At 47.7% G+C, this 14,523-nt stretch overlaps 1 protein-coding gene across 1 annotated transcript in view; it reads right to left on the bottom strand.

Moving 5' to 3' along the window:
- Positions 1–5,295, bottom strand: part of SGPL1 (sphingosine-1-phosphate lyase 1) — a 31,795-nt gene extending 26,500 nt beyond the window's left edge. The window contains exon 1 of the mRNA XM_017826155.1: positions 5,173–5,295. Within this exon, the coding sequence (XP_017681644.1) occupies positions 5,173–5,175 (3 nt within the window). The 5' untranslated portion in view covers positions 5,176–5,295. The remainder of the gene's footprint in view (positions 1–5,172) is intronic.
- Between the last annotated feature and the right edge of the window lie 9,228 nt (positions 5,296–14,523).

Below are 14,523 nucleotides of genomic sequence, written 5' to 3'. Positions count from 1 at the left end.
ACTCGAATAAGCTTAAAAAAAAAAAAAAAAAAAGAGAGAGAGAGAGAAACAGAAAGGCAATAAACTGGAGGACCCCAGAGTTTTGTTACAAGTGCCTCCTGTTTCTGACACTGTAAAGTGGAAGCACTGTCTAAGTTTACCTGTGGCAAGAGCAGGAAGAAAGGTTTTATCAGTTCAATCTTCCTTTCACCAGAAGAGCATTTAACGTGGGCCACAGAATAAAAGTAGCTTTTAAAGGCAAGTTTATTTTATGCAATATCATGAGTCTCAGGCTGACTGTGCAAGTAGGAACTGCTAATATCACAGAATGGCCTGGGTTGGAAGGGACCTTAAAGTCCATCCCATCCCACCCTCTGCCATGGGCAGGGACACCTTCCACTAGCCCAGGTTGCTCTAAGCCCCATCCAACCTGGCCTTGGACACTTCCAGGGATCCAAGGGCAGCCACAGCTTCTCTGGGCAACCTGTGCCAGAGCCTCACCACCCTCACAGGGAAGAATTTCTTCCCAGTATCCAATCTAAACCTACTGTCTGTCAGTTTACAGCACATTCTCAGCTTTCACCTGAATCCACACATATTCCCAAACCAGGAACACTCTGAACACCTCCCCATGGCGAACCTTAATGTTTGTGTTTGCCATCTGTCTTCCCTCACATCACCAGAGCCAAGGAAGAAGGTGACATGTCACACTACTCAGTACGTAGTAAATCAAGGCCAAGAGAGATGGCTCAGAGACAGCACCAGCCAGGTCAACCCTGAGGATGGGAACACATGGAATACTGGTACTGCCACTGTAATTAAAGCCTCTGCTCCAATACAACAAGTTTTTCCAAGGAGAAGCTTCCTGACCGGAAACAAACTGCACAGAGCCAGCAACCACACAGCAGCTTCGCTTATTTATTCTGCTTCTAAGTAGAAGGAAGAGCCCAATTAGCCTTGCCCGAGCTGGCACCTTGCTGCCTGCACGTGCTCTGGCCACAAAAGGCACGTCAGACTGGTGTAACTACACGGTGTAACTGGCCTGGCCGCAGGGAGGGACTGGACTCACAGCCACCAGCCTGGCAGCTTCCTACAGGAGAGCCAGGGAATGGGATTGAGCAACGCCACCCCAGCCTCGGAGGGTGCTGCGTGTGCCTGCAGTGTTTTGATTCGCACCCCGGTAATGACTCTGCTCCTCCCTCCCTGCCACCCCCAGCGTGACAAATATCTTTACACAAGCACCAGGCAGAGAATATTTGTTAGTCAGCTCCTAATTACAGCTCGAGGTTTGGACCACGTGCTGCCTCCCCCCCCCTCAGTCACCAAAGGATGTGGGCACACGGAGCGACACAGGATGCAGGACCTCTCAGGAATCAAAAATCATGAACTTTCAGTTGTATGGGCTGAACTAAGTGAAAGAAAAACATATTCAGGACACGCTAATGTCTTACCACAGCTCCCCAATACCACCAGTTTTGTCTGTGCTGCATTTATTTCCACCACTGCCATACTGAAACTTTTTCCAGAACAACAGCAATTTTGGGTGGGTTTTTTTGCCATGTACAGTGTCAGCAAAATGAAGGTATGTATATACTATCCCACCAGCCCTGAGATTTCAAGAGGAGTGGCTAAACAATAGCTAATTATAGCTTCAGCACATAAACAAACAAGGCAGCAGCTCAGAGTAAGAGCGGCAGCATTCCAGCTTCCACTGCAAAGAAGGAATGTAAAACTATCAAAACAAGATGGAGCAAGGCTGATTCGAGGCTCAAAAAATGGACAGTTTTACAGTAATCCAAAGGACTCCAAAATCAGGTGCCAGTTCGAATTTCATTTAACGCAAAAGATGCACAAGGTGGTGTTGAGTGTGTTCTTTGCTCACTACAACAAATCAATTTATATAAGTTTCTGCAAACATCTGGGCACACTCGAGGCAGAACAGATCTCACAAGAGACAGGGATTCACACAGTCAGTGCTGTACATAAACCCATCGTGGATCTCTGTGGGCCACCAGGTCCAAGAATGTGCAAGGCAACATCCTCTCACTGCACCCGTGATAATTAGGATAAAAGAAGAGCCTGGTTCCCTGCGTGCTGGGACTCATCTGGACATATTTCATCCCTCCACTTGGCATCCTCTCAGCTGTGGATCACTTCTGGAGAATAAAAATGGGTGTTTATTTGAAACACTTTGCGAGTAGCACAGTGCCACACAGGGGCACACGCAGCATTAAAGGATAAAGCCTTGGCGGGAGCTGTCTGGAAGCAGAGCATGGCATGGCAATTGTTCTGAAGACGGGCATCCACGAACAAAGGCAGCACCAAGCCCTGGCACAGCTTCCCAGCAGGGTTATGCAAGCCTCTGACAAAGCCCCCAGTATCAGCACAAACTGAATGCTGCTATTATACGTGAAGGGCCCTGCTCTTGGGCAAGTCTGTCCACAGGGCAAGATCCTCAAAAATTATCTCATCAACACCAACACGCAGAACCTTTTGACCCCGTGATACCTCATCCCATGCCCTTCCTCACGTGGCACAGGTGGATCTCGATGAGAGAGAGGCAAAGGAAACGCTCAGAACACAAAGGATTCCAAGCAGCTTTTACCTGCAAATTTCTAGGAAACATAAATCTTCCTTGAGGAACAATAACTGTATCACAATAACGACAGCAAAGAGACCAGCACACCTGCTACTGGATCAAGTGACAGAATCCTAAATCTCAGTCCACACCACGTTCTAAGGACAGGACTAAGACATACTTCAAAGCCCCTCTCTCAGAACACCAACCAGTACAGGCCATAGGCATAGGCCAGCACACAAAGATTTCAGTACTAAACACCCCAGGAGGAAGGTCTGCTGCTCTGTGAAAGGGAATGTCTTGGACTGCCTGGGATGCAAGGAATGGGAGCAATAGAACTGTAGAATCGCAGACTGGTTTGGGTTGGAAGGGACCTTAAAGCTCATCCAGTCCCACCCCCTGCCATGGGCAGGGACACCTCCCACTAGCCCAGGTTGCTCCAAGCCCCATCCAACCTGGCCTTGGACACTTCCAGGGATGGGGCAGCCACAGCTTCTCTGGGCAATCTGTGCCAGGGCCTCTCCACCCTCACAGCCAAGAATTCTGTCCCAATATTCCATCTATCCCTGCCCTCTGGCAGTGGGAAGCCATTCCCCCTTGTCCTGTCACTTCAGGCCCTTGGAAATAGTGTCCCTCCATCTTTCTTGTCAGCCCCTTCAGGTCCTGGAAGGACACAATTAGGTCACCCTGAAGCTTCTCTTCTCCAGGGTGAACAATCCCAACTCTCCCAGCCTTTCTTCCCAGTAGAGCTGCTCCAGCCCTCTGATCATCTTGGTGCCTCCTCTGGACTGGCTCCAGCAGCTCCATGTCCTTCCTGTGCTGTTCCCCAGAGATGGAGGCAGCTCTGCAGGGCGGGGGGGTCTCACCTGAGGGGCAGAAGGGCAGAATCCCCCCCTGCTCTGCTGCCCCTGCTGTGGAATCAGCCCAGAGCAGGGGGGTTCTGGGTGCCAGCACACACAGCTGGGGCATATCCAGCTCTCGCCCACCAGCACCCCCAAGTCCTTCTCAGCAGTTCTAGGTAAAAAACCACATCATTCCATTTCCAAAACCAGTGTGTGAACAGATCAGGCCTTCTGAGACAACCCCCAGTGCATGCCAGGGGTCTGTGGTGGGAGCAGCTGGTGCAGAAGATGATCAGATGGAAGCTACACCTTTTTATTGCCAGAACTGTGTGCTTGGAAGAAGAAACGAGCAGCACCTCAAACTCCTTACACAGAAAGGGGCTCTACTGAATCCCTTTTACCACAGGAGTCACAGCAAGGCTGTGATCGCTGCCACGGCAGGCAAACCACACACAATAAACGCTGTGATTGGGGTTATCTCCACACCACCAGACAGCGCTGGAGAAATCCAGGGCAGGGAGCAAGGCGTCAGCCACCTCAGCAGACCCTCCCCCCTGCTCAGGTCAGCAGTTCAGCTAGGAATTCTAAGGGGAGTAAGAGGGTGGGAAGCTCCGAGACGGCTGGAAGTGAGCAGCCCATGGGAGAAGCAACATTTTTCTCCACCTAGGTAAGATTTCCAGTGCCTCATGCTCTGTTTTGCTAAGGTTGTGGGAAGGATCGCAGAGTAAAACCCCAGTTTAGGAAAAATGTTATGTGTTAGTGTCTCTCCAGAGAAACACTCAGCCCCTGAGTACAAAGCCAACTTCCCTAACTTTACAGAAACCAGGAATCCCGTGCAATAGCTACTGTCCAATCTAATGAATAAAAGAGCAGACCTGAGCAGGTCTTCCAGGTGCAATAAGTAGCAGCTTTCCCTGCAAAGCCTTGGCACAGAGGGACTAAGGAGAACAGCCTGACCACACAGCAGGGCTCCAGCAGCCCCAGGCCAGTCTGGACCACCCCGTGCACAAGATGCGAAGCATTTACCCAGTTCCAAATTTTGGCAGCTGAAACCAACCCGAACACAAGCCGTGCTGTCCCAGGCACAGCTCCACGCCAGAGTGGGAAGAAGCAGCAGCACTTGAGTGTTTGGGAATGGAGAGACCACGACCGAGCGGGAAAAAGCAGCAGGACACAGATAATGCTGTTTCATCTATCACTCAGCAGCAGCTGTGATTTCAAAGTACCCTCCTGATGGATTAAAAAAAAAAAACTAGTGCCCTTTCCAGGTTTGAGGAACTGGAAGATACATGCCATGCCGCGGCGTGCCGGAGCCGGCTGTATTCCAAGCAATCGTGAAGTTTGCTTCTAGCTAAAAAAAAATGATAGTCAATAAGAAAACAGAGTCTCTAAAAAACCAGGAGTCAATACGCAAACAGGGCCTCTAAAAAAAATTATAATCAATAAGCAAACAGGATGTCTATCAGCCAGACAGGCATCTTCACCAAAATCTCAGAGGAAAACACGATTTCTACCCCAGCTGGGTGCTACGAATACACAGAGACAGGTGAAAACGCCCTTCCTAACCCCCCCCCGCCCTGAAACTGTGGGATATAAGGGAAGCAGTGCATGGACAAGAGGGACACATCCAGGTTTAGAGGAAGGGCACGGGCCTCGCCGAGGCCCGACCGCGACGCCCCCACGCCACCGCGCCGGACAAGGCCCCGGCCTCGCAGCCTCACAGGCCGCGCCGGGACACCCCTGTGTCTCTCTCCCCGCGCACTCCCCGCTCACCATCGCTCCTGCTGCCGCCGCCTCCTTCTTTCCTTCCTTCCTTCTTTCCTTCCTTCTTTCCTTCCTCCTCCTCCTCCTCCTCCCGGGTCCCGGCGCGGCCGCTCCGCCCCGCGGTTACCGCCCCCTGCCGGGCGCTCCCGCCCTCAGGGAGGAGCGGCGGGAAAGGCGCTCCCCTCACGTTAAAGGAGGGGGGGCGTTGAAATGTTATAAATGCCGGGGGGGGTGTTACTGTTAAAATACACCACTCGCAAAAAAAAAAAAAAAAAAGCAGTTTGTGAGCCCACCTGGTTTGTCAGTTATCCCTGGCTGAGTGCTAAACATAAGGAGGACCCCTCGCTTCCAGAGCCCTGCACTGACGCGCTGTGCATAAGGAATACTTGGCCGGCGCAAGATCAGCTGAAGCTGATGACACAGTTTAATCCCAGGACTATTCCAGCGTCCAGTTGTTCTTAATCTGTATAACTGGTTTTAAGCTGCATTTGCTGGATTCGCAGTGTTCCTGAAGGGACATAAATCTCCAAGGGCTGGAGCCCCTCTGCTCTGGAGCCAGGCTGGGAGAGCTGGGGGGGTTCACCCGGAGAAGGGAAGGATCCAGGGAGACCTGAGAGCCCCTTCCAGTGCCTAAAGGGGCTGCAGGAGAGCTGGAGAGGGACTTGGGACAAGGGATGGAGGGACTGGACAAGGGGGAATGGCTTCCCACTGACAGAGGGCAGGGATAGATGGGATATTGGGAAGGAATTCTTCCCTGTGAGGGTGGGGAGGCCCTGGCACAGGTTGCCCAGAGAAGCTGTGGCTGCCCCTGGATCCCTGGAAGTGTCCAAGGCCAGGTTGGATGGGGCTTGGAGCAACCTGAGCTAGTGGGAGGTGTCCCTGCCCATGGCAGGGGGTGAAATGGGATAATCGTTAAGGTCCCTTCCAACTCAAACCATTCTCTAATATTTTTTTGAGGAGAGTTTTTGTTCTGTGCAAAATATAAGGCAGGAGCTACTGGTTGACATAGCATTAAACTCCAGTCTGTTAATCTGTGGATTAAAATCCACTCTGCTCTGGGTGGATCAGGTGGGACCCCATGAGACAAAGGCTGGGTGCCGGGTTTCAAACACAGTAAGTGAAATATTATTTGGGACCAGCTGCCTACTAGCACAGTGATTTCCAGACATCCAGGGCAAACACCACCTGACAAATATCCAAAGGGCATTTTAGTGGTGGAAAGGAACATTTTGAAGCAATTGCGTTGCAGAATAGTTAGAGCTAGAAAGGAACCTACACCATCATCTAGTAGAACTGCCTGAGCACTTCAGGGCTGACTAAAAGTCGAAGCACGTTATTAAGAGCATTGTCCAGTAAGTGTGAACTCAACAAATACCTCAGCAGCATTTGGCTCAAACCATGACAGGCTCATTTCCCAAAAATTAAAACACACAGCAACTGCATCTCACTGTGTTATGGGGTGCTGCCCCTGCCACCTGCCTGACACACTACCCGGAGCAACTGCTCATCTCCTGGGAGGTGGCAACAGGAGCAAGTGCCCATATTAAGACATTAGGTTCATTAAAACTAAAATTGAGTATTTCTGGTTAATCTACAGAACACATCCTGGCTTTAGAATTTATAAGTCTGTACATTCTTTTACACACATTCAGGTGTGGCATTTAAAAATTTTCCTCTTAACCTCCCTCACTTTTGTTTTTACCCTGGTTTGAAGCAGATAGACAAGCATCAGCTCTTGGCACTCGTAGTTTGCTGTGTTACAAGCAGTAGCTGTTTGTCTGCTGTCACTGTGCCATCCAAGCTGTCTCCTCACAGAAGATGGCATCTCGCACAAGTCTCCAGACAGAACTTTTATCTCAAGCAAACTGCCCTCGTGGGGTTGTTTTTAGAAGTATTCCTAGATATCACATGTTCTTTTTAGCAGAAAAGGGAACAAACAGATCTGTTAGTAATCCGCTATCAGCCTCGCAAAATAGGTTTTCTTCCTGCGTGTTTGCCAAGACAGAAAACATCTCTTCAAGACAATCCCAAAAGAGCTGTGTTTTCTGATTATAAAAACCTCTGCAAACACCGAGGACCCCAGTCTTCCAGAAAAATGTTGCTGTTTGGGAAACATCCTTTAAAAGCACGTTTATGTCTAAGTAACAACTTGCTCTCGAGAGGGTAAGAGGAAAACTTGTTTGTTCCTTCAACCCTGAAAAGAGCCTCTTTGGATGCATCATTGCAAGCTTTGCTAATCTTCACGTACACCTTCACATAATACCAGGAAACAGAGGGCTTGGTTTGTTTAATATGGCTAAAAACACAGGTAGAAGGGAATATCTTGGTGTAAATATGTGGGTGGGAGAGGAAGAGCCACAGCGGGGGCGGGGAGAGGAGCCATTTGAGTGAGAGGACAATGGTGGCATGAGAACAAATGGGTGCAGGTTGGCCCAGAACCCAGTTAGGCTGAGAATTGCAAGAGGGTTTGTAGCCATGAGAGCAATAACAGCCTACAAGCCTCAAAAGCCAGAGCCACCCTCCTCAAAACATGTTTTCATCCGAGAATACTTAAGGAGCTGGCTGATGTCATTGCAAGGCCTCTCTTGATTTTTGAGCTGTTTTGGGAATCTGGAGAGGTCCCAGCTGACTGGAAGCTGGCGAACACTGTCCTGATTTTCAAGACGGGCAAGAAGGATGACCCTGGAAACTACAGGCTACATCACACTGAAAATCCTCAAAAGCATCCATAACTGGTGTGGTGCAGATCAGACTAAGAAATTCGTCAGTCAAGCAGTTAATCTCCAAAACCTGGGGACATAATTACTGAATCATTTTCAGAAAATAATCTGACTGCTACCTAGGAACAAAAAGGAGCAGCAGCAAAACTAAGTTAGTGTTTCCCACACGTGATTTGTGAGGATCAAGACCTGTATTTTCCATCCAAACATCCATGATGTTAACACAGCCCAAGTCAACTGCTCCTGTCATTTAGTTTTGTTAGTGTGGTTCTGTGCAAGTCTGGAGGGAGCAGAGGCCAAGAGAGATTTGATGGTAGAGGAGAACATTTTTTTCTCCCTTTCACATTCCACCACTCCGTGGCTCACATCAGGCAGGTGGCCATGGCATTGCAAGCCCAGGCAGATCAGCTGAGTGACTGCTGGGGCACAACCCACCATGTGGGATGGCAAATCAGGCACCCATTGGGCATGGAATCATAGAATACCCTGGGTTGGAAGGGGGCCACAAACCTAAACCTGATTTTGCCAAGATCAAATGTGATAAATCAGAGGCAACCACTCATGTACCTATGACACAGGACACTTGTAACTCAACTGTGAGATGCTGTTGTAAGGACAGCCTGGATTTAGGCTGTTTACAACCCTGGGTTGCCTCAGAGGCAAATCTGGTCTTGAGCAGACACTCTGAGCCTTGTCTCAAAGTACAGCACCAGCTTAATCAAAATTTACAGGACATAAAATTAAACACAGGAACACACCTCTGAGGGAGGAGGACTAGAAGAAAACTCACAGCAATCAGAGGAACAGACTTTCAAAAAGCAATATAAAACCAAGTGACCTCTAAAGGGCCCTCACAATGAAAGCCAAACATGGGTTTACATAAAGAAACATTATGCCTGGTTAGCCCAAAATTTTCCAGTTGATTTCATTTGTAACTAAACAGCTCAAAAACAGTAGCTGTTTTCTACATGAGCAAGTTCTCTCCTGCAATCTTATCCATGCAACTTTATATTGTGCACGTAGGGGCTCAGCTCCTGAAACAACTGTACACTATTCCTACTTGGCAGGCAGCAGAAGTTCTTGTCTTACAGAAAATTGCCCTGAAATTGAGGGAATGAAAAGGAATCTGATTTCTTTTCTTGTTTCCAAGTTGTTCAGGACAGAAGCTACTCAAAGTGCTGAAATATGAGCCCTCAAAAATAAATATTTATGTTGTGCATCTTGTGTATGTATTAAAGAACTACAGAGATCTGGTTTTATATAAACTCTACAGAAGTTAAAGGACACAGCATAATACATTTTTAACATTTTCCTCCTAGAAACTTCAGAAGTGACTTAGCTTAATAACTGCAGCCCAAGACTGTAAAATGGCAAAACGGTCAAAAAAAATGGAAGTTCTCTGGAAGAAAAACAGATACAGGGGATTATTGTTCTTCCTTCTTCTCCAGTTTTACAGCCTCATGTGTAGCTCCCCAGAAGAACTTGTTGCCTTTCAAAAAAAAAAAAAAATGAGCTGTTTGTGTTAGACATCATCTACCACGAGTTGAAAACAGGAAGCTTTCAGCTCCTTGAACCACCCAGGATGCTGAGGAGCAGATTGCAACACTGACATTTCCTGGGCATCCTGAGGGCTTCCTGTCCATGCTGACCCCACACCAGACATTTCTGACAATGTTTATGGCAAGAACACTTCAAGTTTTCCTTTCCAGGGAACAGTCCTGCTCAAAGGACCCTGAGCTCCATCTTGTCCCAGTTAGCACCCACAGGAGGTGCTTAAGGGCCAGCTGGGAGGTGACACCTCCTTGCAGCATTCCAGATCTATTCCAGTGCCACCCTCTGGTCCCCCCAGCCTGTCCCTCCCATTAACACTATTGCTCTGGGAGTCTGCCCTTGTTCCTGTGCAGGTTCCGTGTCTGCTTTCACACTCCTGTGATCTCTATAGGTCTGACAATTGCCATGCTCAAAACACACATTTCTTTCCAAAGTCAGTGGATTTATTAAAGACCAGTGACATAAAAGGACAAGACAGACCAAGCTGCACCAGTGTAAGCACTGTCTTCCCAGGGCATTTGTGTGCATGAGATTCCACCAAATGCCATCTCTACTGCCCCAGGAAACCCTCTAGACATGCACAGAGAGGTACCAAACAAATGTAAGCATCATGTTGCTGCTGGGACACAGGTCCTGGCATTCCCAGATGCCCTCAGGTGCCACACTGCTGCCCTTTTTATTGAGGATGCTCTGGGTGCAGCAAACTGACAGAGCCCTCACTCAAAGCAGGGGGAGTTGTTTGTTTATTACTTTCTTAGTGCCACTCCTTTGAGGCAGCAACTGGACCTGAGACATCCATAGAACCAAAAGGCACCTGGAAATCTAACCTAACAAATCCCCTCTTCTACTCCTCCCCTGGCTCACTGGTAGTTCTCAGGTCTCACTGGGGAGCAGGTTACAGGCACCCAGGAGCTGGCAGAGGTCAGATTTTGGCCCTGGACTTTCTTCTATAGCTGCAAGAGTTCAGATGTCTGGGTTAAGACACCTGTGAGACGATTTCCAGCACCATGAGCCTAAAACAGCTTAGGTAATCAATTGGTTTGGATTCTGGTTTAGCTGCATAGCACATGCTACATGCAAAGGCACCTCAGAGGAGGTTTGAATGAGATCCTTACATTTGCAGCTTTCTTTTTGCTGCCTGCACAAGCATTTTGACAGCGTTTCACCACCCTGAGCACTGGGATCCAGCCCACTTTGGAGCAATTTCCATGTATTACCACATCCTGCTGCATGCTGGTTTTGGTCAGCCATCACAACAGCAGACCAGCATCACTCCAGAATACATTGGGGTGGTTTGTTGTTTGGGGTTTGTTTTATTGCATCAAGTGATGCTCTTGGCAGTTGCAAAATAGACCTCAAAAATTAAGCCAGACTTGTAAAATCAAGAAGATGACAATTCCCAGTGTAATGGCAATGGTTCTACCATTGGACTGCATTAGCCCAAAACATATTAAAAGAGTTGGATACAAGCTTCTTAGCACTCCATCAGCTCAGTCCAGGTTGGAAAGCAATGCAAGCTGTTACCAAACATTTAGACCACAACCCAGACAGCTCCTAACACCTTTCCAGCAGAAGCTGTTCAAACTCAAGAGAAAAATCCTGCTTGCCAAGGACTAGGTAGAGGCACTGCTCCCTGCCAGAGGCACCTTTCCAACAGGATTTGGATTACTGCAACAAGTACCTCGTGGTGCTGCCTTCATAGTGGCTGTAGTGATGTTTGCAATTTCAACTCTTTCAGTGTTGCAATTGGTTTCCCACTGATTTCTTCAGAGCTGCTTGTCAGTGAAGAACTTTCTAGCTCCACTCTGGAGGCAGGAGAGAGAGGCAATAACCTCTCCCTTCAAAACAGAAACCCCACGGCACAGCAAGCAAGCAAGCAGAAATTAAAAGCCTTGCTTGTTACCAAAGATTGCTTGTTACCAAACAGGCCCCAAATCCTCTCCAATGTCACGTAAATGCCAGAGAATTTCCATCTTTGTTTCTTTTTTCTTGCACGCTGACAACAAACATATTCACTAACAGAGCAATAAAATATTGGCTATCCCATATTGCACAGTAAATTGAACCTCAGCATGGGAGAAACCCCCCGAGAAAGCTGATTGCAAGATGGGTGTCTGGAACACAGCTAAGCCCCATGTTGTAAAACCGTATTCTACCATCTTCTGCATGTCCTCACACATACCAGTTTACTGTCTCCAAGCCTCACAGTGGACTTGGTCCTATAACACAGCCACAGCTGCCGCCACTGTGTTGGTGTACAGACATGCAGAAGCACTTATGGTCCCCTGACAAAGTCTGTTGAAAACCAACTACTCTCCACAGCCCCATGGTGGGAATTAGCCCGAGACAACTGTATAATGCTTCTTGCTGTCTGTGTGGCACAGAAACCACAGCATGGATTTATGCCACTTCCCTGAAGTGCCTGGGATCAGAGCAGTGTGATCTGCAGCTGATGGAAAAGATTCAGCAGCAAAATCTTCCTGACCATGAATAGGCTATGTGGCCTTTGGAGGTGTCCCTGTGCTGCTCTCCCAGCAGAGCAGCTCAGAGGTGACTGAGCTTCTGAGTGTTTCAATTTAAGCCCCCAAAGCAAGAGAGGAGGAGCTGCTGCCCGTGTTACACCTCACAGCTCTGCTAAGGAGCATCCAAACCCAGCTGTGCCCAGCAGGTGGGGATGCAAACCCAAAATCCCATCTCCACATCCCTCTGCGCTCGGTGCTCTGATCTGGTTGACAAGGTGGGGATCGGTCACAGGTTGGACTCAATCTTGGCAGTCTTTTCCAGCCTAAATGATTGTGTGATTCTGATTGTTAGAAACTCATTTACGAACTCTTTCACATCTCCAGTCACATCTTAGCAGGTGTGTAGGCCCAGACTCATACACTTGAGAGATTTACCACCTCAAGTGGGATCTACATCACAATTTTAGGAAGAGGCAAGAATTCAACTACTGAACAGAGAATATCCAACTCTGCGAGAGCATCCTCTGTAAAGACATCCTGCAGGAAGGTGTGTCCCCCTCTTTTGACCATAGAGGGAGCTGAGTCTCCAGTGTTAACCTCTAAAAAAGAAAACAGAAAGCGCTCAAGCTCCAAATCCCAGAAATTCTATTGGCCCCACTTCCCAGCACAGTACCAAGTCCTCCCACGTAGAGGAAAAAGGCAATGTAGATTAAATAATTAATGCTGCTGGATACTGTTTTCCCCTAAACTACAGATGATCACAGGGGGGAAAAAAACCCCTAAAGATGATTGATTGCTCTTGCTGGCACAATAAGAGAAGGAGAAATCAGACAGGACTATTCTCCATCATTCTGCAGAGGCTCTGTCAAACACTCTACCTCCTGCATTTCAATGCATAATAAATTGCTTTTAAGAAGTAACTTTTATGTCAGTGAGCATGTTATTATTGATTAATCTCGTGCTGGAAAACACTCTTCAACCGCTGCTGCTCTTTGCATCGCCCGAAGAGTTTAGAGGCTGCTGTCTAACAAGCTCTTGAGTCATATCTTCCCTGTCAATCTTATCAACCCCTTGTTTAATTGTAAAAATGTTAATAAAATGCAGCAAGCATTGGCCTAATGCCTCAGGACTCACATATCTCTTCCAAAGAGAGAAACAAGAGATTCTTCAGCTGTGCTTGAGGCTTGTAAAACATCATTCCAATTCTAAGCGAGTGCTGGTTCTCTCAGAGCCACAACCAGTGGTTTGATGGATAACAAGACACACGTGTCAGAGTCAGGAAAGCCTCCATGATTCCCTTATATCTGAGGAATATCAATTTAAATACCAGTTAAAGAGCAAGACCCCCTGGGACCACCCATGACTTTGTTCTCTATCGTCACTATGAGAGACAGTGATGCTCTTGGTGGCAGCACAGATTAGGAGCAACTGGAAGATGATCCCAGCATTGGCTTTTCTGGCCATTTTTGGTGTTTGTTCATGAAGCCTGTTCCCATTTCCAGCTGGCTTTGATCACGCTGGTAAGTGCAATGTCTTGCTTTCAATATCAGGATGCTCAGCAAAGTAACAGGATAGCCAACACCAAGGGGAGCCTCTGAGCCAGAGAGGGGATGAGAGCCGGGTACAAGCTTGGGAATTGCCGGGAGGGTTTTTGAAATGAGTGTAGGGGAAAGGGACGTCTAAGAACGAGTCCCTTAGGAGAGGGAAGTGGAGAGGCTGAGTTTTGACGCCAGCACTAGGGAGTGCAGGGCAGAGCAGAGAATATGCCCACTTAAGATTCTTTTGCGTCCATCTTGGCAGTTCTGACAGGCACTTCTTGTCACGGCCTGTGGAGGAACAAGGATCAGAATGGGAACGGTTTCAGGAATGGAAAAAGATATACAGCGACTGAAAGGACTTTATGATACGGACTTTACAGTTCTTATGTGTTTATAAATATATCGACTTTGCATGATACTTAGTCCACAGGTTTTGGCACTGGTGTCCTAAATGATGTCACCTAAGTGATGTCATCACCCTGTGATGACACTGATGTCCCCAGGGGTGGCACCCGTGTCCTCAGTGACGTCACTGCTGTCCCTGTGATGATTTCGGAATATAAATACAGTGATACCTGAAAGACCTCTCCCCTTCACAAGCAATCCATAATTATGTCATGATTTGGGGGGTCAAAGAGCATCTTGGATTTTATTTGTGGAGCAAGGCTGCCATCTAGCGTCCGTTTCTTCCGGGAGGGGCAGTCATTTTTGCAGACTGGTCTTCTCACTTGACAGGCGTACCAGCATCTCTGATGGATCCATCTGAGCTCTAACCGCTAAACTAAATGTCCTAGGACCAGCTAAGACACATTGTTGGTTAAAGATAACGAGGACTTCCCATTAGCTTAAACAATATTTAAATGAATTTCTTCTTAACAGAATAATCTCTTATTGAACAAGTTTTCTGAGGCATGTAAGATAATTTCTTGAAGGTGGGCATACAATACACTCTCTATTAGTTTCCATGTATCATCTACCTTCTACATCCTGAAACTAATTGTAGTCTTAAAAGACCAGACCACTACTATGCCAAGAAAGCAAATCCTTTTGTTGATTAGGATATAATTTTTATCTAAGCTAAAACTCCTG

This window comes from Lepidothrix coronata, unplaced genomic scaffold (assembly GCF_001604755.1).
Source record: "Lepidothrix coronata isolate B3197 unplaced genomic scaffold, Lepidothrix_coronata-1.0 Scaffold124, whole genome shotgun sequence".
NCBI lineage: Eukaryota > Metazoa > Chordata > Aves > Passeriformes > Pipridae > Lepidothrix > Lepidothrix coronata.
This window is presented reverse-complemented; position numbering and strand designations above follow the sequence as displayed.